The sequence below is a fragment of the Ursus americanus genome, chromosome 21, assembly GCF_024610735.1.
Source record: "Ursus americanus isolate L20-20 chromosome 21, mUrsAme1.1.p, whole genome shotgun sequence".
NCBI classification, from domain to species: domain Eukaryota; kingdom Metazoa; phylum Chordata; class Mammalia; order Carnivora; family Ursidae; genus Ursus; species Ursus americanus.
In genome coordinates, this window is record NC_142147.1 from 44,723,381 (window position 1) to 44,748,503 (window position 25,123).

The 25,123-nt window shown below is 40.2% G+C and overlaps 1 protein-coding gene across 1 annotated transcript in view; it reads right to left on the reverse strand.

The window, feature by feature from the left end:
- Nucleotides 1-217: 217 nt before the first annotated feature.
- The window catches only part of LOC123784112 (uncharacterized), a 78,844-nt gene continuing 53,938 nt past the window's right edge, over nt 218-25,123 (reverse strand). Inside the window, exons 3-6 of the mRNA XM_087870787.1 lie at nt 16,572-16,626; nt 16,180-16,306; nt 14,816-14,914; nt 218-4,940 (exon numbers count right to left, since the gene is read on the reverse strand). Of these exons, the coding sequence (XP_087726913.1) occupies nt 2,080-4,940; nt 14,816-14,914; nt 16,180-16,306; nt 16,572-16,626 (3,142 nt within the window). The 3' untranslated portion in view covers nt 218-2,079. The remainder of the gene's footprint in view (nt 4,941-14,815; nt 14,915-16,179; nt 16,307-16,571; nt 16,627-25,123) is intronic.

The following is a 25,123-nucleotide window of genomic DNA, read 5'->3' on the forward strand; positions in this document are numbered from 1 at the left end:
CAAACTTAGTTTTACTAACAAAGCAATGACCTGTCCTTAAATGCTTTCTAACCTGTTGTAATATGATATACATACATAACCTACAAAGTATTCTCCCCTTAAAACATGTGATCTGAACCCAATGAAGCCTCTAGACCCAATTTCCTTTGTGTGTGTGTGTGTGTGTGTGTGTGTGTGTGTGTGTGTGTGTGTGTGTGTGTGTGTTTAAGATTTTATTTATTTATTTGACACAGAGAGAGCACAGCAGGGGGAGCAGCAGGCAGAGGGAGAGGGAGAAGCAGGCTCCCTGCTGATCAAGGAGCCTGATGTGGGGCTCGTTCCCAGGACCCTGAGATCATGACCTGAGCCAAAGGCAGATGATTAACCGACTGAGCTACCCAGGTGCCACCTCCCCCAATCTCCTTTGTACAGAAAATACAAACAAGGCAGCTAAATGACACTATAGAAACAAAAAATCTAAACAAATGGCAGACAATTTTTCTGGACTTCTCAAAAAGTCAACATTATTTAAGAATTTTTGAAAAAGGATTGGGTGCCTGGGTGGCTCAGTTGTTAAGCGTCTGCCTTCGGCTCAGGGCGTGATCCCAGCGCTCTGGGATTGAGCCCCACATCGGGCTCCTCTGCTGAGAGCCTGCTTCATCCTCTGCTTGTGTTCCCTCTCTTGCTGGCTGTCTCTCTCTCTGTCAAATAAATAAATAAAATCTTAAAAAAAAAAAAGAATTTTTGAAAAAGGAGAAATGTTCTAGATCTGTGGCTCTCCACAGTGCATACCAAAATCCCCCGGAGAGCTAAGAAAAAACACAGAGGTCCAGTGGTCCCGGACATTTGTATTTTTACTAAGATCCACAGATGATTCTGATATCCAAGAAAATTTGAGTCACTGTTGTAAACTAAAAAAGAATAAAGAGCGCTAACAACCAAATACAGTATGGAATCTGGAATGCATTATACTTAGAAGATGAACCCCAGTAAATGGCATCTTAGAGGTCAATAAAGAAAATAAGATAGATATTGTGGAATTACAGAGAATTTCCTTAAGCGTAATTATGGTACTATGGCTATATGAGATTTTCTTTATGTTTGGGAGATACATACTGATGTAATAAAGGGGAAAGTATCATGATGTCTAAAACATATTCTCAATGGTGCAACAAAAAATATACAGAAAAATAAATGTCAAATTGTTAACAACTTTGAATCTACGTAGGGGTATACTCATGTTTATTCTTCCAACTTTTTCATATGTGCAATTTTCATGATAAAGTTGAAAAATTTATAAATGGATAGCTTTTATTTTTCTTTCACCAATATTTATCTTCACTTCTGGACAGAGAAATAAATTATACATTTTCTGCCTGTTGACATGTTTATAGACAAATCACTTAAAAACCTCTCCCTGATTCTTCAACAGCTGGTTTTTCAACATGTCCTCACTCCCTAAATCCATAGGATTTCTTCCCAAAATTAACTTTTTGATGTAACTTAGGGAATGAACTCTTAATGAAAATCCTCTCGTAGTCTTTACTTTCCACGAAATTTTATACAGAACTTATTTAAAATTTAATAATGAAGGAATGGGTGAGATTTTTCTAAATTATTCACAATAATACAGGTTTCCTGTCATCAACAATGCTAATGAAACATAAAAGTTATTCTTTATGAGCACAAGCATGTGCCAAATACTCTTGTAAGGATTTTGTGTGTACTATAACACATTTATTCCCATATTGCACTAGTATGTACTCACTATTGTTGCCATTTACAAATGATTCAAAGTGGATAGGCACCTAATGTCACACAGGTTGTGAAATGGCAATGGTGACAAAGCACCTGCCTCAGGTCGTTGTTAGCTTACATTTGTTCCAACAACAGTTTTCCTCCAGTTTGAATTTGAAGGCTTTTCTAAGTGTATGAAATTAATATACCTAGGAAAATATCCTTCACGATTAGTAAATTGTGAACATGAAGGCTACCCGACATTTCTTTACATTCAAAGACTTTTTCACCAAAACGTCCTCTCAACACTAAGGTGTTTGCTTTAACTATAATTCTTTCCATATTACTCAGACCCAAAGTTTCTCACCAGTAGGAATACTGTGCTGTTGAGCAAATCTCAGTCCATGATGAAAAGTCTTCCCACATTTTTTTATATTCATAGGATTTCTTGCCACTATGAACTCTCTGATGTTGAGTAAGTTGTTCATATCCAGTGAAGGTTTTCCCACATTTGTTATATTCATAGGACTTCTGACGATTATGAGTTTTCTGATGTCGAGTAAGCTGACCATTCACAGTAAAGGCTTTCCCACATTCTTTACATTCATAGGGCTTCAGACCTGTATGAATTCTTTGATGGGCAATAAAAACTGACCTAAGTCTAAAAGCCTTCCCACATTCCTTACATTCATAAGGTTTCTCACCAGTATGAATCCTCTCATGTTGAATAAGGTTTGAGCTACAACTAAAGGTCTTTCCACATTCTTTACATTCATAGGGTTTCATCCCTGTATGAATTCTCTGATGGGCAGTAAAGACTGAACTAAGTCTAAAAGTTTTCCCACATTCCTTACATTCATAAGGTTTCTCACCAGTATGAATTCTCTGATGTACAGTAAGTTCATAATTATTGCTAAAAGCCTTTTCACATTCCTTACATTCATAGGGCTTCTCACCAGTATGAATTTTAACATGTTGAATAAGGTTTGAGCTACGACTAAAGGCCTTCCCACACTCCTTACATTGATATGGTTTCTCACCAGTATGAATCCTCTGATGTACTCTGAGTTCGCTACCACAAGTAAAGCATTTCCCACATTCCTTACATTCATAGGGGTTCTCACCAGTATGAATTCTGTAATGTCCAAGAAATTGGTAATGATGTCGAAAGGCCTTCCCACATTCCTTACATTCAAAGGGTTTCTCACCAGTGTGAATTCTCTGATGTACTCTGAGGTCTGTACCACAGCTAAAGCTCTTTCCACATTCCTTACATTCATAGGGTTTCACACCTGTATGAATTCGCTGATGCTCAATAAGTTGGTCCTGATGTCTGAAGGCTGTCCCACATTCCTTACATTCAAAGTGTTTCTCACCGGTATGGGTTTTCTGATGTCGAGTAAGCTGTAGGTGAAGTCTAAAAGCCTTTCCACATTCTTTACATCCATAGGGTTTCTCACCAGTGTGAATACTCTGATGTTGAACGAGATTTGAGCCACGATTGAAGGCCTTGCCACATTCCCTACATTTAAATGGTTTCTCACCAGTATGAATGTTCTGATGTCGAGTAAGCTGTGTCAGAAGAGTAAAGGCCTTCCCACATTCTTTACATTCAAAGGGTTTCTCCCCAGTATGCATTCTATGATGTTCGGTAAGTCGGTAACGATACCTAAAGGCCTTCCCGCATTCCTTACATTCAAAGGGTTTCTCACTAGAATGAATTTTCTGATGCTGAATAAGATTTGAACCACGATTAAAGCCTTTACCACACTCTTTACATTCATATGGTTTCATGCCAGCATGAATACTCTGATGTTGAATAAGGTTTGAGACACGATTAAAGGACTTCCCACATTCGTTACATTCAAATGGCTTCTCACCTGTATGAATATTCTCATGGCGATTAAGCTGAGTGAGAAGACTAAAGGCTTTTCCACATTTCTTACATTCAAAGGGCTTCTCACCAGTATGAAATTTCTGATGTCGAGTAAGTTGTATATGGAGTCTAAAGGCCTTTCCACATTCCTTACATTCAAAAGGTTTCTTTCCAGTATGAACACTCCGATGCTGAATAAGGTTTGAACCACGACGAAACAATTTCCCACATTCCTTACATTCATAGGGTTTCACACCTGTATGAATTCGCTGATGCTCAAAAAGTTGGTACTGATATTGGAAGGCTGTGCCACATTCCTTACATTCAAAGGGTTTCTCACCAGTATGAGTTTTCTGATGTCGAGCAAGTTGTAGGTGAAGTCTAAAAGCCTTTCCACATTCCTTACACCCATATGGCTTCTCACCAGTATGAATACTCTGATGTTGAACAAGATTCGAGCCACGACTGAAGGCCTTGCCACATTCCTTACATTTAAATGGTTTCTCACCAGTATGAATGTTCTGATGTCGTGCAAGCTCTATCAGAAGACTAAAGGCCTTCCCACATTCTTTACATTCAAAAGGTTTCTCACCAGTATGAATTCGACAATGTTCAATAAGTTGGTAATGATATTTGAAGGCCTTCCCACATTCCTTACATTCAAAGGGTTTCTCACTAGAATGAATTTTCTGATGTTGAACAAGATTTGAACCACGATTAAAACCTTTCCCACACTCTTTACATCCATATGGTTTTGCACCCGTATGGATACTCTGATGTTGAACAAGGTTTGAGCTACGATTAAAGGACTTCCCACATTCCTTACACTCAAATGGTCTCTCACCTGTATGAATATTCTCATGGCGATTAAGCTGGGTGGGAAGACTAAAAGCTTTCCCGCATTCCTTACATTTAAAGGGTTTCTCACCAGTATGAAGTTTCTGATGTCGAGTAAGTTGAACAAGAAGTCTAAAGGCCTTCCCACAGTCCTTACATTCATAGGGCTTCTCTCCAGTATGAATACTCTGATGCTGAGTAAGATTTGAACCACGACTAAAGTACTTCCCACATTCCTTACATTCATATGGCTTATCTGTAGTGTAAATAAGAGAAGTACGATGACTAGAAGTATGCATTTTTTCATAGCTTATTATCTTTTGCCCAATATACCCCTCTTGATGTCCCTGTTGTCCCCTAAATCTATTTCTGCATTTTGAGTCATTTCTAAAATTGGAGGCCTTGAGGCCAAGAGTTTTACTTATTTGCTTTATACTCTGTTTAGGCAAATTTATTTCATGAATATAATTTTCTGGAGATAATTTCTCAGCTCCATAACTTGACTCCAAATCTGAAAGAAAAGGAGAAAGCAAACACATTTAATCTTCCTGTACACACAATACAAAATCCATTAAAGAATATATAACTCTAAAAATATATATACATATAGAAAAAAATTGAATATATACTGAAATAGATATAATACACTTATAGATAATTTGAAAAAGGATAAGAAGAGCTCCAAAAATAAAGAAAATTTATGTTAGATGGTGATGCTCATAATAGGGGAAGAGATTAACTTTGTGAAATTTAGGTGTTAATCAAAATCCTTTGGTAAGCTTTTATAAATACTGATATTCAAGCAACTCAGTGCACAGAAACAGAATTTTTAGGAATAAGTCCTAAGATGCTGTATTTTTTTTAAAAAGATTTTTTTTATTTATTTGACAGAGAGAGACAGCCAGCGAGAGAGGGAACACAAGCAGGGGGAGTGGGAGAGGAAGAAGCAGGCTCCCAGTGGAGGAGCCTGATGTGGGGCTCAATCCCAGAGCACCGGGATCATGCCCTGAGCCAAGGCAGACGCTTAACGACTGCGCCACCCAGGCGCCCCAAGATGCTGTATTTTTAACATCTCTATCAGATAATTCTGATGCAGATCAAAGTTCAAAGATCCATACTTAAAACTGTTTTGAATGATTTGTCTTTACTCTTACAATAAAATCCAAAACCCTTACTACGGATAACGAGACCACCTATGAAGCCACTGTCATCCTTTGGACCCTATCTCTACCACACTGTCTTCTTTTAGCACTTCAAACATGATATAACCTTTCTTCAATATCTTCATGCTTTGGTCAGATTATTTCATCACACAAGAATGCTGTGGTCTGAGCTGCTCGTAGGAGACAACACTCTCATTTTTAAGTTTCAAAAGAAATGTTGTCCTCAGAACAGCTATACCTGCTGGGCCCATCTAATTATATCCCTCTCCTTTATTCCCTATTAAAGAGTCTCATTCCTTGCCTTCACAATTCTGTTTTAATTATACGTTCATTCATTCATTAGCTCATTTCTCATTCTGTGTATTTTCTTATTCCTAAATATGCCTAAGGAGCAGACACGATCCTGACAGCATTCACCACTGAATAATAAGCCCATAGCACACAATAGGTGTTAAGTAATCAGAAAAGTACTCATAAAAGAAGTAAGGCTGAGAATAAAGGTATATAATGCAAAAATGAGCCACTGGGGAAGGCTTATCATAGTAACCATTCATTCAAAACTATTAAAATTGATAAACAGAACCATTCTCATATTACTTATTTCAAATGGGAACAAATGCACATCAGAGCCCAACTGGTCACGTATATGTCATAATGGGAAAAACCACAGAAAACAAGTAGAAACTTGAAGCTTGAACCTGTATCACAATGTTAAAGAAAATCAACAGATGCCAACACTGAGATGACAGATGTTTGAATTACCTAACAAAGCCTTTAAAACCATAATTATGCAAATGTTCCAATAAGGAGTCATAAATACTCTTGAAACAAATGGAAAAACAGAAAGTCGCAACAAAAATATAGAGGATGTAGAAAGAGTTCTGCAAAGATGGTGGGGCAGAAGGATCCTGGGCTCCCACAGACACACCAAGATAACAGCCACATCAGTGTAAGTATGAGAATGACCTAAGGATGGCAGAACAGACTTTCCACAGGTAATCGCAGAGAGGAGACCACATCAAAAAGGGCAGAAGGGGTGGAGATGCAGTTGGCAACCAAACCCCCAGTAAGAATAACCACAAACAGGAGGGACACCACAAACCCAAAGAAGCAAGAGGATCAGATTCCACACCAGGCACCCCAAGTATGGGGGATGCACACTGGGAAGATGAGTCCCATTACATTTGGTTTTGGGAACCAGTGGGGCTTCGCTTCACAAGTTTTAACACTCAGTGCAGCTTAACTCTGAGTGCTTTAAAAATCAGCAGACTTAGTTCTGGGAGAGCCAGAGGGTGATAGGAAACTTGAGTCCCTATCCTTAAAGAGCCAGCAAAACAAACAACTTACTGAGATACAGCATAAAAGCAGCAGTTTGAAAAGCGCCTTGGGTATATGTGAAGAATATTTATTTACTAATCTCAAAATGTGTGCTGGAGGGACAGGGATCTTCAGGAAACTTCCCCAAGAACAAAAGACCTGGTGGAAACCATTCCCTGCCCACTCCCAACCACTGCCTAGATAGCTGGAAGCATTAGGGAACCAGTGCAAACACACACCACCTACCTTGCCAGCACTGCGTGCCCCACCTTCATTCTCCTGAGAATCTGCCCCATCCAACCCACCCCACTCCGAAGGGGCTCCAGCCCCAACACACCCTGCCAGCAGCCCCAGTCGGGACCAGTGCCACTCCAAAGGGACTCTTGCTTTGTGGAGTGGGGAAGGATAATCACGTACACCAGTGTGCCCACAGCTTCAGCAACCAAACCTTATAGCTAGCAGTACAGAGAGTACCCTGCTGATCAGTGCGACTTCAGCCCTGGCAGATGGCCTAGGAATAGGCAGTTTGACTGCCAGCCCTGCCTACCAGTGAACAAGGGGACTAGCCTCCTCTCAGGGGACAAGGCAGGGAGAGTGCCTCACAAGTTGGTGCAACTACAGCCCCAGCAGACAAGCTGAGAGCAGGCATCTAGTCTGACTGCTGATCCCACCGAAATGCAAGTCCCCAGTGGCCCCCAACAGATCCCTTAACAGCACAGAGACCAAACCTTGCCCAGAACAGGCAAAGTGAGCCATTGCAGTCAATGGACCGAAGGCAAAAGAGGCTCTGCCACATCAGCAAAGCACAGACAACCCACACAGGAGACACCCCGGAAGCGTCTGGTTCTGGTGAACAACAGACACTTCACCCCAGGGCACCACAGGACCTTCGTCAGGTCACTACTTTCAATATTAAGAGCTGTAACTGCTTTCCTAATACACAGAAACAAACACAGAGTTATACAAAACGAGGAGACAGAGGAATATGTCCCAAATGAAAGTGCAGGACAAAATCACAGCAAAAGGGCTAAATGAAACAGAGATAAGCAATGTACCTGATAAAGGATTCAAAGTAATAGTCATAAAGATACTCACTGGACTTGAGAAAAGAGTGGATGATCTTAGTGAGACCTTTGAAAACAAACAGTAAATATTTAAAAGAACCAATCAGAGATGAAGAACTCAACGACAAATAAAAAATACAACAGAGGGAATCAAGAGCAGATTAGAGGAAGCAGAAGAATGGATCAGCAACCTTGAAAGTAGGGTAATGAAAAGCAATCATGTTGAACAGCAAAAATAAAAAGAATAATAAAAAATGAGAATAGATTAAGAAAACCCAGTAACATCAAGTATAATAATGTTTGAATTATAGGGATCCCAAAAGGAGAAGAGAGAGAAAAGGGGACAGAACATTTATTTGAAGAAATAATAGCTGAGGGACGCCTGGGTGGCTCAGTTGGTTAAGCATCTCCTCTGACTCAGGTCATGATAACAGGGTCCTGGACTTAAGCCCTGCATCAGGCTCTCTGCTCAGTGGGGAGCCTGCTTCTCCTTCTCCCTCTGTCTGCCACTCTGCCTACTTGTGTTCTCTGTCTGTCAAATAAATAAATAAAATCTTAAAAAAAAAGAAGAAGAAGAAGAAGAAGGAGGAGGAGGAGGAGGAGGAGGAGGAGAAGAAGAAGAAGGAAAAATAGCTGAAAACTTCCCTATCTGGAGAAGGAAACAGACATCTAGCTCCAGGAAGCACAGAGAGCCCCCAATAAAATTAACCCAACAGGGTCCACACCAAGACATGGTAATTAAAATGGCAAAAAGTAATAGTAGAGAATTTTAAAAACAGCAAGAGGAAAGAAAAGTTACATACAAGAGACACTCCATAGGGCTATTCTGTTGATTTTTCAGCAGAAACATGACAGGCCAGAATGGAGCGGCATGATACGTTCAAAGTACTGGAAGGAAAACTTGCAACCAAGAATACTCTACCCAGCAAGGTTATCATTCAGAATAGGAGAGATTGTCTCTCATACAAACAGAGGTTAAAGGAGTTCATCACCACTTAAACCAGCCTTATAGGAAACGTTAAAGGGAATTCTTTGAATGGAAAGAAAAGGCCATAATCAGGAGTAAGAAAATTATGACAGAAAACTGCAAACATATAATAAAAGTAGTAGATTAATCACTTATAAAACCAGTATAGAGGTTAAAGCACAAAAGTAAAAATCAATTTTACCTATAAAAAATCAGCTAAGGGATTCACAAAATAAAATGATGTAAAGTATGATATCATATACATAAAGTGGAATGGGGGAGTAAAAATTTAGTTTTTTAGAATGGATTCAAATCTTAGCAACCACGACCTTAATATAAACTGCTAGATATATAGGATGTTATATATGAACCTAACAGTAACCACAAATCAAAAACCTGTAATAGATACACACGAAAAAAATAAAGAGAAAGAAATTCAAGCATAACACTAAAGAAAGCCATCAAACCACAAGGGAAGAAGTAAGAGAAGAAAGGAACACGAACTACAAAAACAACCATCAAACAAGTAACAAGATGACAATAGGTACATATCTATCAATAATTACTTTAAATGTAAATGGCCTAAATGCTCCCATCAGAAGACTATGATGACTGAATGGATAAAAAAGCAAGACCCATCTATATGCTGCCTACAAGAAACTCACATCAGGCATAAAGACACGTACAGACTGAAAGTGAAGGGATGGAAAAACATCTACCATGCAAACAGAAGCGAAAAGAAAGTTGTGGTAGCAACACTTACATTGGACAAAGTACACTTTAACATAAAGATTATAACAAGAAACAAAGAATGACATTATATAATGATAAAGGGAAGAATTCAACAACAGGATATAACAATTGTAAATATTTATGCACCCAACATGGGAGCATCTAAATACATAAAGCCACTATTAACAGACTTAAAGGAGAAACTGACAGTAGTACAATAATAGTAGGGGACTTTAACACCCTATTTATATCAATGGATAGATCATTCAGGCAGGAAATCAACAAGGGAACAGTGGCTTTGAATGACACATTGGACCAGACGGACCTAACAGATATATTCGGAACATTCCATCCAAAAACAGCAGAATACATTTTCTTTTCAAGTGCACACGGAACACTCTACAGACAGATCACATGTTAGGCCACACAATAAGTCTCAATACAAAAAAACTGAAATCATATCATGCATCTTTTCTGACTGCAATGGTATGAGACTGGAAATCAAGTGCAAGAAAAAATCTGGGAAGAACATAAATACACAGAGGCTAAATAAATGCTACTAAACAATGAATGGGTCAACCCAGAAATCAAAGAGGAAATAAAAAATACACAGGGAGAAATGAAAATGAAACACAACGGGCCAAAATCTTTGGGATGCAGCAAAAGCTGTTCTAAGAGGCAAGATTATAGCAATACAGGCCTACCTCAAGAAATAAGAAAAATCTCAAATAAACAACCTAACCTTAAACCTAAAGGAGCTAGAAAAAGAAGAACCAACAAAACCCAAAGCAAGTAGAAAGAAGGAAATAATAAAGATTAAAACAGAAATAAATGAAATGGAGACTAAAAAAACAATAGGACAGATCAATGAAACCAGGAGCTGGTTCTCTGAAACAAAACTGATAAGACTTTTGCCAGACTCGTCCAGGAAAAAAAGAGACAGGGATCCAATAATAAAAATCAGAAATAAAGGAGGAGACGTAATACCCAACACTACAGAAGTATAAAGGATTATAAAAGAATACTATGAAAAATTATATGCCAGCAAATGGAAAACCTAAAAGAAATAAATTCCTTGAAACATATTTGCAAATGATATATCTGGCATGGGGCTAATATCCAAAATACATAAAGAACTTATATGACTCAACACCAAAAAGACAAATAGTGCAATTAAAAAGTGTGCAGAGGACCTGAATAGACATTATTCCCAAGAAGACATACAGAGGGCCAACAGACAGATGAAAAGATGAGCTCAACATCACTCATTATCAGGAAAATGTAATGTAAATCAAAAGCACAATGAGGTATCATCTTACACCTGTTATTAGGGCCAAAATCAAAAACATAAGAAATAACAAAATTTGTGAAGAGAAAGGGACCCTTGTGCACAAACTGGTGCAGCTACCGTGGAAAACAGTATGGAGGTTCCTCAAAAAATTAAAATACAATTACCATAGGATCCAGCAATTCCACTACTGGGTATTTACCCAAAGAACATGAAAGCACTAATTTGAAAAGATATGCGCTCCCCTACGTTTACTGTACGTAGTGCTATTTACAACAGCCAAAACATGGAAGCAACCCAAGTGTCCATCCACAGATAAATGGGTAAAGAAGATGCGATTTATAGATACTCTGGACTTTATTTTATTTATTTGAGAAAGAGAGCGTGAGAGAGAGTATGAGTCAGGGGGAGAGGGAGAAGCAGGCTCCCCACCAAGCAGAAAGCCCAACATGGGGCTCGATCCCCACATCCTGGGATCATGACCTGAGCCAAAGGCAGACGCTTAACTGAGCCACCCAGGCGCCCCACAAGTTCCTTTTTCATTCATACGGAACATTTATAAAAACTGACCATATGCTGGGCTATAAAATAAAGCACTCTCAACATACATCAAAGGAGTGAAATAATTAATATTGTATATGATATATATATGATCACATCATATATTATATATATCATGATATATAATGATACAGCAATATATTGCCTGGCCATAATAAAATCGTGCTAAAACTCAATATCAGAGATTATTCATATTTTGGAAATGGAAAGCCCTACTTTGTTGGTCAAAATCACAGTAATCTATAGAGACATGACGTTATGTGATTCTTCACACGATGCTACTAGAATCTATTGTAGAGCTTTCAGAACCAAATCATGAGCAAAATTTTTAAATCACAAAAATTCAGAATGTCATGGTTTAAGTAAACTAGCCTGGACTTAGACTCAAAAAAGAGAGAGAGAGAGAGAGAAAAGTCAAAGTAAAAAATAAAAAAATAAAATAAATAAAATTAAATAAAATTAAAATAAATTTTAAGGCAAACAAGCTCCTTAGATAAAAAGGGACTAAAGAAACCTAACCAAAAAAAAAAATAGTAAAAATAAATAAAAATGTTTTAAAAAGAAACCTATCCATAAATCAATTCATGAGCTTTGACTAGATCTTAAACTAAAACACACTCCCACAAAATAAATAAATAAATAAATAAAACCAAAATAAAAATTTTAAAGAGAAATGAAAGAAATTTAACTGTGAGCTGTACTGTAGATGACACTCCTGAAATATGGGGTTTTTCTTAGGTGTGACAATCGTATGTTGTTTCGGTTAATTCAGTTAATGAAGCTAATTAGGCATAATGAAAGGTTATTAGGACCTTTCCTACTCTTAGAAGATGCAAAGTGAAATGTTTAGCTAACATGTGTCACAACATCTGACTTAGACCTACACGTGGTTCAGCAAAAAAGGTTTCAAACATTTAGATCCATAAATACATATAGCAAAGGCGGCCAAATGTTCACAACTGGTGAATCTAGTTTTCTTTTTTGTTTTTTAAAGATTTTACTCACTTATTTGAGAGAGAGAGAGAGAGAACGAGAACAAGCAGGGGGCAGGTGCAGAGGGAGAAGCAGGCTCCCCCTTGAGCAGGGAGCCCAACGCAGGGCTTGATCACAGGACCCTGAGATCATGACCCGAGCCAAAACGAAGAGTCAGCCACTTACCCAACTGAGCCACCAAGGTGCCCCCCAAATGGGTCACCTTTGAAAGGATGTAAGAAACCAACTAATTACTTAGAAAATTAGTAAACAAAGGAAAAGAATATTTATCTTCAATTTTCTATATTATCTGTATAACTGAGTAACCAAGTGGTAAATAAGGTGAAGTTTCTTTTTACAGGTGCATTCCAGCTAATAAAGAATAAATGATAGAATTAGAATATCCACCAATTTACAACTTCAAATGAATTAAAGGACATAGTAACTGCCTGTCACTGGCTGCTGATATCACTAAAATGAGAAATCCAGACATCACACACCAAAGGACTGAAGATTATCACCATCACCTAGGAAAAAAAAAAAGTTTCCCAAAAGTTTGATTAAGCTCTGAGACCCAACTATCCTTACAGGAAATAGGAGACAGAGGAACATGTGTCTCCATTTCCAGCAAGATGCCGTCAGCAAAATCCAGACCGTGTGAAACTACAGGACAAATGATCTAATTTAATCAAGAAAAACCTGTTAACAAAAAAATCAAGAGGAACCTTTAACCTAAAAGAGACTTAAAAGACTTTTTAAAATGATAGGTAAGGGGCGCCTGGGTGGCTCAGTCGTTAAGCATCTGCCTGCGGCTCAAGGCGTGATCCCAGCGTTCTGGGATCAAGCCCCACGTCAGGCTCCTCCGCTGGGAGCCTGCTTCTCCCTCTCCCACTCCCCCTGCTTGTGTTCCCTCTCTCGCTGGCTGTCTCTCTCTGTCAAATAAATCAATAAAATCTTAAAAAAAAAAAAAAAAGATAGGTAAAACAAAATCAGACTGGAGGTGTTCACTCAGACAATAAAGCTCTGGAGAAAACCTTTTCTGCAGGGAGGGGAAGGTCTGTGAGTACAAAGAGACACACGACAGCCTTCTGGGACAGCTGGCAAAACCCTAACTCATGACCTGGTGGTTACAAGTGTGGGCACCTTAAGATGCTTAATCAAGCAATTCTTTGTGTTACGTGGTTTTCTGTATTCTTGTCATACTTTGTTTAAAAACGAAGAAATGAGGAAAACTTTCAACATAGATCAGAACATGGCTCTAAGTGGCTCTTGGAAAGCATTCTACGTTCTTCACAATGACAATCAGAACCTTGTAGGATCTGGTCCTGGCCTAACTCCCAGACCTCCCTTTCCACCATGCCTTCACCTCTTCTGCTCCAACCTTCTTACTGCTCCCAGGCACACACAGACCACTTCCTGCTCAGGGCCTCTGTGCGACCAGCTCAGACTAGAATGCTCTTGCCCAGATTTGCGGCCCCAACGCTTTCTTCACGACTCTGTGCAAGCACACCCACTTCAAGAAACACTCCTTAACCACCCAAGCCTGTCTTCCACCGCATTGCTCCTGTACACTTGTCTGCACAGCATGATTCCCGACAGTACTGATTTACTCTGCTTACTTGATTGATCCATGTCTTGCCAACTGCAGGTAAAGGCCATGAGAGCAGTGACCCTGTCGGTCATGTTCATCTCCCTGTACGGACAGTGCCAAGCACAGTGCTTTGCTTGGAGTGGACTCTTGATAAATATTGCTGAATATATGAATATATTTTTTGACACTGGAAACACATATAGAAATTTAAATGCAAAAGCAGAACTGGAAAGCAGCTGGATGAAAAATATATGTTAAAAGGTTACTCTATGGTGGGAGTGCCTGGGTGGCTCAGTCAGTTAAGCGTCTGACTCGTGATTTCAGCTCAGGTCATGGTCTCTCTCGGGGCTGTGGGATCGAGCCCCGTGGTGGGCTATGCGCTCTGCATGGAAGTCTACTTGGGGTTCTCGCTCTCCCTCTCCCTCTGCTCACAAGCGTGCTCTCTCTAATAAATAAATAAAATCTCGAAGAAAAAAAAAAAAAGGTTACACTGGGAAAGAGGGCACTCACTCCACTAAAAGGAGAAGAAATAAAAGAACAAAAATTGGAGATGATTAGGGAAAGATGGAGTTCCTTAGAAAGTCCACACTGTGTGATCTTTATTTCCTTCTCAGATCTCAGGCATTTTTATCCAACAGGCCTTGGGTCTTTGAAGGCATTTTTCCAAACCACATCTCAGGGGTATGACCCCTCACCCCCTGATCCTCTCTGCCGGCTTCTCCCCTACTCACCTGAGTACCATCTGCTTGTTTCTCTCCTCAAAACCACCCAGGGCTCTTTCTCCTGCTCCAATAATGCAATCACATCTGGCTTGGAAATGGAACTTCCTGCTTAAAAACACGAAAAAATAAATGACATGATACATGGTGTAGAAAAAAAATTTTTTAATATACAAAAAAAAAACCCCACAAAGCAAAACAAACTGAAAAACTTTGGTTGAGATCTGATTAAATTTGTAGTAATATTTTTTTAGAGGGGATAGGGGGAGAGGGAGAAAGAGAATCTCAAGCACTCCTCCACACCCAGTGTGGAGTCTGACGCGGGGCTTGATCTCATGACCCTGAGATCATGACCTGGGCTGAAATCAAGAGGGAGACGCTTAGGGGCACCTGGGTGGCGCAGTCATTAAGCATCTGCCTTCGGCTCAGGGCGTGATCCCGGCGTTCTGGGATCGAGTCCCACATCAGGCTCCTCCGCTATGAGCCTGCTTCTCCCTCTCCCACTCCCCCTGCTTGTGTTCCCTCTCTCGCTGGCTGTCTCTCTCTCTGTCAAATAAATAAATAAAAATCTTTAAAAAAAAAAAAAAAGAGTCAGACGCTTAACCAATTGATCCACCCAGGCGTCCCTAAATTTGTAAAAATGGACACGCCCATTTTCAATCTGACAAATTCCAAACGATTTCCTTTGGGAACAAGAAGGAACTCAGCTATTTAAAAGATGGCCCTGGGGGTGCCTGGGTGGCACAGCGGTTAAGCGTCTGCCTTCGGCTCAGGGCGTGATCCCAGCGTTCTGGGATCGAGCCCCACATCAGGCTCCTCCACTATGAGCCTGCTTCTTCCTCTCCCACTCCCCCTGCTTGTGTTCCCTCTCTCGCTGGCTGTCTCTATCTCTGTCGAATAAATAAATAAAATCTTAAAAATAAATAAATAAATAAATAAATAAATAAATAAAAGATGGCCCTGAAACTCACAGTGAAGAAAGCTGATATTCCAGAGAAGAGATATTAATAATTTATTAAATTATTAATTGTTTAAAATTATTTTAAGTTAAATTATGAAATTAAATTTTAAAATTTAAATCATTAATTATAATTGTTCAATACTAATTTTATTGTAATATTAAAGAATTTTATTTATTTATTTATTTATTTATTTGAGAGAGAGAGAGAGCAAGCAAGAGCACGAGCAGGGTGGGAGGTAGGGAGCAGCAGACTCCCCACTAAGCAGGGAGCCCAACGCAGGGCTGGATCCCAGGACCCTGAGATCACGACCTGAGCTGAAGGCAGATGCTTCACCAACTGAGCCACCCAGTCGTCCCTTTATTGTAATCTTAATTAATCTGTAAAATGAACTACTATTGGGGGAGATAGACTTACCCACTGAGACCAGGTTGCTGTAGGTCTCCAACATCACGTCCCTGTACAAGGCCCTCTGGGCAGGGTCCAGGCACTCCCACTCCTCTTGGGAGAAGCTGATGGCCACGTCCCCGAATGACAGAGATCCCTGAAACCACACACACACATGCATTACCGTGAAACTGCAGGAAATTACTGTAAGGTGAACAGAGAGCGGCAAAGAACTGCCATGCAGGGCAGGGGCAATATGGCGCTTCGCAGGGTGCCTGCCAGTTCTTGAAGAATCTTGCTGTTGCACAACAGACCTGCTATGTGCTGTGGGATAACCTACTGATCCCCGCATGGTGGGGAGTGGCTAAAAAAATAACAAAACGTGAAGTCATTATATTTCAGGAGAAGAAATAACAACTTACATAGGCCATGTTTTTAGAATGACAAAATTGGTCCATCTTCTTCATGCCTCCCCTCCTAGAGAGAAAAAAAAAAAGAAGGGCTTAAGCCAAGCTGTGCCTTTAGTGCTCTCTAAGGGACTCAAATTAATACAGCAATTTTTTCTTCCACTTCTATGTTCCAGCTACTCCCTAAAATTCCTCTCCTATCCCTCTCTATTTCACACAATCTCCCTTTTCCTCCGTCCCTCTGCCTCTTCCTCCCACCCCCCGTACAAATTGGCATCAAACATGAGGAGTCTAGACAAAATTAAGCTCTCCTCCGAGGCCTGGGGAACCCGTCCTCCAAAATATCTCAGCACTGAGGGATCCTCCATTCTTGGAACACGTGACTAGGCCTAGACTGGGCCCCTCATCCTGCTCCGTGCAGATCCTCCTCCCCCCCGTCCCACCTTTCAGGGCTGAGAAGGGGGTCACATCATCCACACTGGAACCTATTTGTGAAAATAGGATTGGGGGAAGTGGGGCAAGGATGAAAACTGGGAAGGATGTAGATGGACTTGCTCAGGCAGTGTCTGGCTTTCTAAGTCCAAAGCCAACTGGTTAAATACAACAGGGCACCCACGTAATGAAATACATAAGCAGTCATTACATGTTCAAGATACATAGTCAGCAGAAAATTCAGGTTATGAAATAGGATGCAGAATATGGTTACATCTATAAAATACATGTGTGTATATATAAAGACTAACAGACAATGATAGAAAAAATTCTAGAAAATTATGTCATGTTAACAGTTCTTGTCACTGTATTGTGGCCCCCAATCTCTACTTTTTGCTTAAGAGTGCTTCATAATTGTAACTATGGCAAGGCGTTAACTTGGAATGTATACACAGTTATATTCATAAACACATACATATATGTATATTTATGTTTATATATATTTTTTCCGATGAGGAAGCTGTTCTCCAAATCAGATGAATGACAATCTTTTACTTAGACAGCTTCCCTACAAACTTGGAAAAACTCAGGATATTCTAATAAACTCTTGTTTTTACTTAAGGGGTTTGTTTCCTTTATTTCCCAATTCTTGAACCAACACTTAAGATGTCTACATTTATCTGAGCAGGTTATAATAATTTCTAGAAAAAATGTCTTGTACACATTTGAAAGGCTTACTATGTCTTTAAACCTATCATTTCGGCCACGATATTCCCTAAACAGCTACTGTATCGTCTTCTGCTATTAGTCACTTTGCATTTAACAGATTTAGAATTTCTAAGTAAGGTACAAATTTTCCAACAGAGTTTCTTTAACTCTACAGAAATCCCATGGGCTTATAATTTGGTCAATGCGTGGTGACCCTATAGACCAAAAGATGTGTCTTTCCTATCTCGAAGTACGCTAGATGACTTCTTCTGATGGGCTCTGTCATCCTCTACTATACATTTATGCTTGTTCAGTGTTCACCTTCTGTGCTGGAGAAATAAGAAACCTAAAAGAATACTAAGAAAATTCAACGGAAATGCGTAATGACACATATTAACTGCTTAATATTAACTGCTTATTAACTGTGTCATTCTTATTACTGAGGATAAAGAAGATTACATTTGTTAAAGACTTAACTCCACTGTTTCCCTTTTTCTTGTGTAAGTCATACAATAAAATACAGTGTAAGGCCTGCTCTTTCGTAGAATGCTAACCAAAAATATGCAGAGCTTAGCCTGGAGAATGCAATTCTTAAAGAATCCCATTAGCAGAGAGGGTTCTCATAAAGACAAGGAGAAAAGGAGCCTTCCAGCACAGAAGCCTCAGAGGGAGAGGCAATGGTACAATGCTCTCTTTCACAGACCCAGAAAGGAATGAAAATGATGACTTGATTAGATTTGTTTTTTGAACTGATTCTGATTCTATTCTACAGAAACAAAACTCTTGTATTCAGGGCGCCTGGGTAGCGCAGTCGTTAAAGCGTCTGCCTGCGGCTCAGGGCGTGATCCCTGCGTACTGGGATCGAGTCCCACATCAGGCTCCTCCGCTATGAGCCTGCTTCTTCCTCTCCCACTCCCCCTGCTGTGTTCCCTCTCTCGCTGGCTGTCTCTCTGTCACATAAATAAATAAAATCTTAAAAAAAAAAAAAAAAAAACTCTTGTATTCACACAGAAAAAATAATTGGAAAAATATAAACCAAAGCATCAATAATAACCTCTAGAGGGTGGTACTATAATTTTAACTTCCTTCTTAAGTGCCTTAAAAAGAATCGTTTCGCACTATTTCATAATCAAAAATACACAATAAAGGGGCGCCTGGGTAGCTCAGTCGATTAAGTGTCTGACTCTTGATTTCGGCTCAGGTCATGATGTCAGGGTTGTGAGACTGAGCCCCGCATCAGGCTCCATGCTGAGGGGGAGACTGCTTAAGATTTTCTCTCTCTCTCTCTCTGTCCTTCCCTCCCTCTGCTCAAGTGCTCTCTCTAAATAAAAAACAAAACAGAACAAAAAACCTCCCAACAAAACCCCACAAAAAAGCTATTTCCAAATTAAACCAAAAAAATAAAAACAGCTATCAGGAAGTGGGTACTTCCAATCATTAAAGAACTGAGCTTGTCATGAGAGTCAACAAAGAAAACAATGTGACTATAACAAGTAACAGCAACCAGTTCTAACATCCTTTAGCTGTATCTCACCAATATAACTAGAAATTTTCATGATCAAGATTCTTCTCCAAAAGAACATAATGCAGGTAAGTGGCACCTGCAGACTAAGAAAATGCATGGGATATACACAGTACCAGGCCTGATTCTCTTCTTCATTAAGAAACTGATGAAAACATCATTTTGGAGAGAATTCTCATAGAATGCCCTCACTTAGTAAATGGGATTCATATACATCTTCTTAGGTATTACTGTTCCTAACACGAATACTGCTTAACACGAGAGCAAATGTTTTCTCTTTTCATGATTATTTATGAACATAATTTTCTTAAGTGCATAATACTCCATCACAAGTCTAGTGTGATTTGCTTAACTACTCAGTTTGTACAAGACCTTTTTAATTATCACTCCAAGTATCACAGTCTTTTGATGCCAGACCAGGGTTTCTTATCCTCAGCATTAATACCATATTGAGCCAGATACTTTTTTGTTGTGGGGAGATGGGTGGGGAGGGCTATCCTGTGCATTGTAGAATGTTTAGTAGTATCTTTGTCCTCTTCTTATTAGATCCACGTATCCCTGCCCCCACTGTGGCAACCAAAGTTGCCTCTAAATATTACCAAATGTCCCCTGGAGGGCAAAATCTCACTCACACTCACACACACACCCGTTAAGAACTACTGATCTACACCGATGAATCCAAGCCTTTTAGGTCATGCACACTTTGAATAATCTCATGAAATTATATACTTTCCCCACAAAATCCACCATAACACTTTGGTATACTATTTCAAGGGATCTGTGGTCCAGTGAGACCATAAATGGAATCATAGCAATTCAGGTTAAGCACTTTTATTCCTCTTTTTTTTTTTTTTTTTTTTGGAGGGAGAGAGAGGGGAAGGGAGGAGCAGAGGGAGAGCAAGAGAATCTTAAGCAGGTTCCACACCCAGCATGGAGCCCCACACAGGACTTGATCCCACAACCCTGAGACCATGGCCTGAGCCAAAATCAGGAGTCAGATGCTTAACCAACTGAACCACCCTAGCACTCCAAGAATTTTTATTCTAGATCACTTGAGCACCTCACTTGTTTTCACAATATGCAGGCAGCAATCACCATGGATCACATATTCCTAATGCCCCTGTTGTACAGAAATGGAGAGGAATGAGCTAAAACACACATGAACAACAGCTAACACATATCAAGCACTTACTGTATGCCTGGCACTGCTCATCTGATGTTCATTACAAACCTGAGGCAGCCAGAAAGAGAGAGCCAATATTCCAACCCAGATACTCTAGATCCACAGCCCCTACTCTCAACCACATTATACTGCTTCTGACAGTTCACACAAAAGGAAGCCCAACATACAACTCAAGCTGCCAACTTCAAACAGATGTGGCCAATAATACAAATTTCAATTGATGGAATTCCCTGGAAAAATCCTGTCTCTTACTGATACCAACTTGTGTTGCTATCACTTTCCCATTTTTGAAAGCCTCAGACTGACTGAAATCAGCTAACCATCTCCCTTCCTCCCTTGCTTTGAAAAGCAGGCCCTTAAAGAGCAAAAGATATCCAGTGTATGATTCCACCTAAACACTAATTTTCTTCTTACCAAATCAGAGTCTAAAATAAAGCTTTAACATTAATCGCTGGAGGTTTACTTCTGTGTCATCTCAGAAAAAGGGAGTGCTCAAGATGTCAACAATTTACCAGGCTGCTTTTGGTATTTACCAGATTATTTACCAAGTGAATATTAAGTGAAGAGGTGAGGGGCAATGGGGGACCAAATGGTGGGGTACCAATTTGCACGTCTCCCTACATTTCCTGAAAACTTACTGGAACGTCTATATTCTAAAACCAAAAACGCATTTCTTAAGCAAAACAAAGCACGAGCTCACCCTTGACTTTAGACATGCAGCAATAATATTCTCATCCTCCTCGGGGTCCTTCTGGATAATGGTACGACTGGGGAAGAAGAAGGCGAGCATGAGACCCCAGGCTTTTCTTGGAGCGCGGACTAAATCTGAAAGCACCCTCCAGGGCCACACCTCCCTTACTTCGCACAAAATGGGATGGGAATAAAAGGAGGACTCGGTCCCCGAGTTCGAAGCTGGTTTCTGAGGACATTACTCTGAGAATGCGGTGGTTTTGAACATGCAGCTGCCCCCGTGGGGGACCCAGACAGGCACCTGCAGCACTAAAATTCCCGCCCCATGTCCAGGCCTGGGATTTCCGAGGGAAACTCTCATTCTAGGCTCAGTATCTGACCTCCCTACTGGGGACATCGGTATGCTGCAGCCACGTGGCTGGGAGGGGAGAAGAGTGAGGAAGCGGCGGGCCACTGGTCCCGGTGACACACACACGCACACAGAGCCACAGCAAAGCACGCTCAGTGTCCACACGCCCCCTCCCCCCGTCACCGCAGCACCGAGGCACCAGGCGCGCCCTCACGCACACACCCCCACACTCCACGTCCGCCCCTCGCGGTCGCACAATCCCCCTCCTCGCTGGGCGCGCGCGCTCGAGGAAAGCTCCTTCGGGTGCCTGTCAGCGCCCTGTCCTGAGCGCCTCTCTCTGCCCACCCATACTGGCGGGTCCCTCCGGCTGGCGTCCTGCTCAGCAGAGGCCTCTGGCAGCCAACGACTCCTTTCTCGACCTGAGGGCTTCACCCGACCAGGACAACGACCCTTGGGTGCCGGAAGTAGCCGCTACTTCGGCGTGGTGGCCACTGGGAAATGCAGTCCCAAAAGGGAAATGCCTCAGAAGCCTAGCGTTCTGCAGCTCAGATTGTTCCCGGCATGCAACTTGGGCCCGCCCCTAACGGAGCTCAGACCACTGATTTGTGGGAGTTCCAGCCCCAGGAGTGCGCAGGTGCAGGCGGCTGATAACTTGAGGATGCTTCTGAAAGAACATTGCTTCTTCTTAGAGCTTCAGTGTAACTTACTTTTCTCTTTATGGAGAAAAATGCAAATGAACATAACTCTTAGAGAAGGCGGAGTCTTATATATAGGAAACCCTAAAGACTCCACCAAAGAAGGTGGAATAAACGGATTTAGTAAAGTTGCAGGATACAAAATCAAGGTACAAAACTCAATTGTGTTTCTGTACGCTAACAACAAACTGTCTGAAAAACGAGTTAAGAAAACAGTCTCATTCACAGTAGCATCAAAAATAATACAAATTTAGGAACAAATTTAACCAAGGATGTGCATGAATTATACTTGATGAAAGAAACTGAAAAAGACAAAAATAAATGGAAGGATATCTCGTGTTCATGGATTGGAAGAATATTGTTAAAATGTCCATACTACCCAAAGTAATCAACAAATTCGATGCAATCCCTATCATATTCCAGTGGCATTTTTCACAGAAATAGAAAAAAAAATCCTAATATTCAGATGGAAGCACAAACGACTTCACATAAGCAATCTTGAGCCTCATGAGATTTTGGAATCAAGTTTATTCTGGGATCACAAAAAAAGTCAGGAAGTGTTCCCTTTTTATGTTTTCTGGAGGAATTTTTGCAAGATTGATGCAATTTCTTCCATCGTGTTTAGGCATAGAGTTTTCTTTATGATAAAATTTAAAATAGATTTTCTCTTTCTTCTGCTAAATAAATTTGCAAAGTTTTTTCGATGAATTTGTCTATTTCACCAGATTGTCCAATTTACCATCTTAACATTTTTCATAACATCTTACATTTTTGATGTCTGTATGATCTATATTAATGCCTCATTTCTCATTCCTGATATTGTTCATTTGTGTTTCCTCTCTTTTTGTCTTGGACTAACCAATTGCATAAATAGCAAGATTTTTGATGTAGTTTTTCTCTATTGTACTCTCTATTTGTTTCTATTTCACTTATTTCTGCCCTTTATCATCTCTTTCTTTCTAATTGTTTAGGCTTGATGTGATGGTCCTTTTCTAGTTCCATGAGATTTGGAAGCTGAATTCTAAGCAGGAAGGTTTTCATTGCATATAATTTACAATATAAAACTTGGGTTCTTTGAGGTTAAAGAATTGAAAGGTGGCACAAATTAGGAAGATAACACAGTAATTCAGGGCAAAAATAATGGGTTATACTAATGCAGAAGCAATGTATATAGAGAGATTGATATAGAGTGGTCATATTTCATAAATAGAGCCAAAGGCACTTGTGAATAAGCTGGATTGTGAAAGAAAGGGTCATTGAAATGTATCTTTTCCCTGTGTCCCTCCACATCTGCTCTTTGCCCACTTCTACATTGCTCTGTGCCTCCAAAGCTATTCATTATGGGCTGTATCAATGGACTACACCAGTATAAGACTGGCGAGCAGGAAGAGAGTGAAATTGGACTACATATTTCCCTAGCTCCCTCCATCCCTAATCAGTCAAGGTTGGCTTCGACATCCCCCCCCACACACACACCATAGGTCTCATCACATGTTTTGCTTGGTAAGCCTTACTTCTCTGTGTCCAGTAACTACTCCTTACCTTGCTTTTCCAAACTTAGGTGCTATAATGGTTCCCCCAGGCTTGCAAGCCTCAGAAAACTGTTCCATGCTTTATTGTTTTGCGTTAAGCTGCCCACGTATTTGTATGTTATCCCTTTATCAAATTCTCAACAGCAATCCTTTAAGCAATCCCTTATGTCAGCAATCACCAACACAAGAGGTAATCAGACTGATTTCTAAGGATTTATTAAAGAAAATTATGGCAGCCTGGTGTCATTTCCTGAGATACAGGAGAAACAGAAAATGGGTGAGGCCAGTAGAAAAAAAAATGTCCATTTTTAGACACATTCATGTTAGAAATCCCAGCAAATATCCAATGAATATAAGTGTTAAGCTAAAGAGAAAGATTATTGCAGGCATTATTAAAAGTTATTTACATATAGATGGGAGTGAGTTGGATGGGTCTATTTTGATGTTTTTTTTTAAACCAAATAACCAGATGTGTATACATAAAAATAATATGAAGGTAGGAACATTTGGGTGGCTCAGTCTGCTGGGTGTCCAATTCTTGGTTTCTGCTCAGGTTGTGATCTCATGGGTTGTGAGGTCAAGCCCTGCAGTGGGCTCTGCACTCAGCAAGGAGTCTGCCTGAGAGTCTCTCCCTTTGCCCTTCCCGAGAATGCCCGATTGCATTCTCTCTCCCAGTCAAATAAATAAATAAATCTTAAAAAAAAAAAAGAATATGGGGGCACCTGGGTGGCTCAGTCAGTTAACCATCTGCCTTAGACTCAGGTCATAATTCCAGGGTCCTGGGATCGAGTCCCATGTTGGGCTCCCTGCTCAGCTGGGAGTCTGCTTCTCCCTCCCTCTGCTCTTGCAGTCTTGCGCTCTCTCTCTCTCTTCCTCTCAAATAAATAAATAAATAAATAAATAAATAAATAAATAAATCTTAAAAAAAAAAAAGAATATGAAGGTAGAGAAGAGGAGGAGAACTAGGAACAACCCCTGGTGTACTACAAAGTTAAGAGATCTAGCCCAAAAGAAGTGGGCAGCAAAGAATGTGGGGCAGAAAAGAATATGGTAGTTCAGAAACTAAGAGAATGAAGTACATCAATAATAAAAGAGGGGTGCCTGGCTGGCTCAGTCAGTGGAGTATGCTACTCTTGATCTCAGAGTTGTGAGTCTGAGCCCCACATTCAGTGTAGGGATTACTTAAAAGTAAAATCTTTGAAAAATTTTTTAAAAAAGACTTGCCAAATCTTCTCTAGCTTTGGGACCCAATCAATACTGCCTATTTTGTAAGTCGTTCAGACAATGGGTCAGAGCAGCAGATTCAAATGGTGTGTATGTACCGTTTAAAATGTGCAGAAACCAAAACCAAATAAACACTGTGCTTTTTTTTTTTTTTTAAGAGAGAGCGAGCAAGCGGACTGGGTGGGGTGGAAGTGGGTAGAGGGAGAGGGATAGAGGGAATCCCAAGCAGACT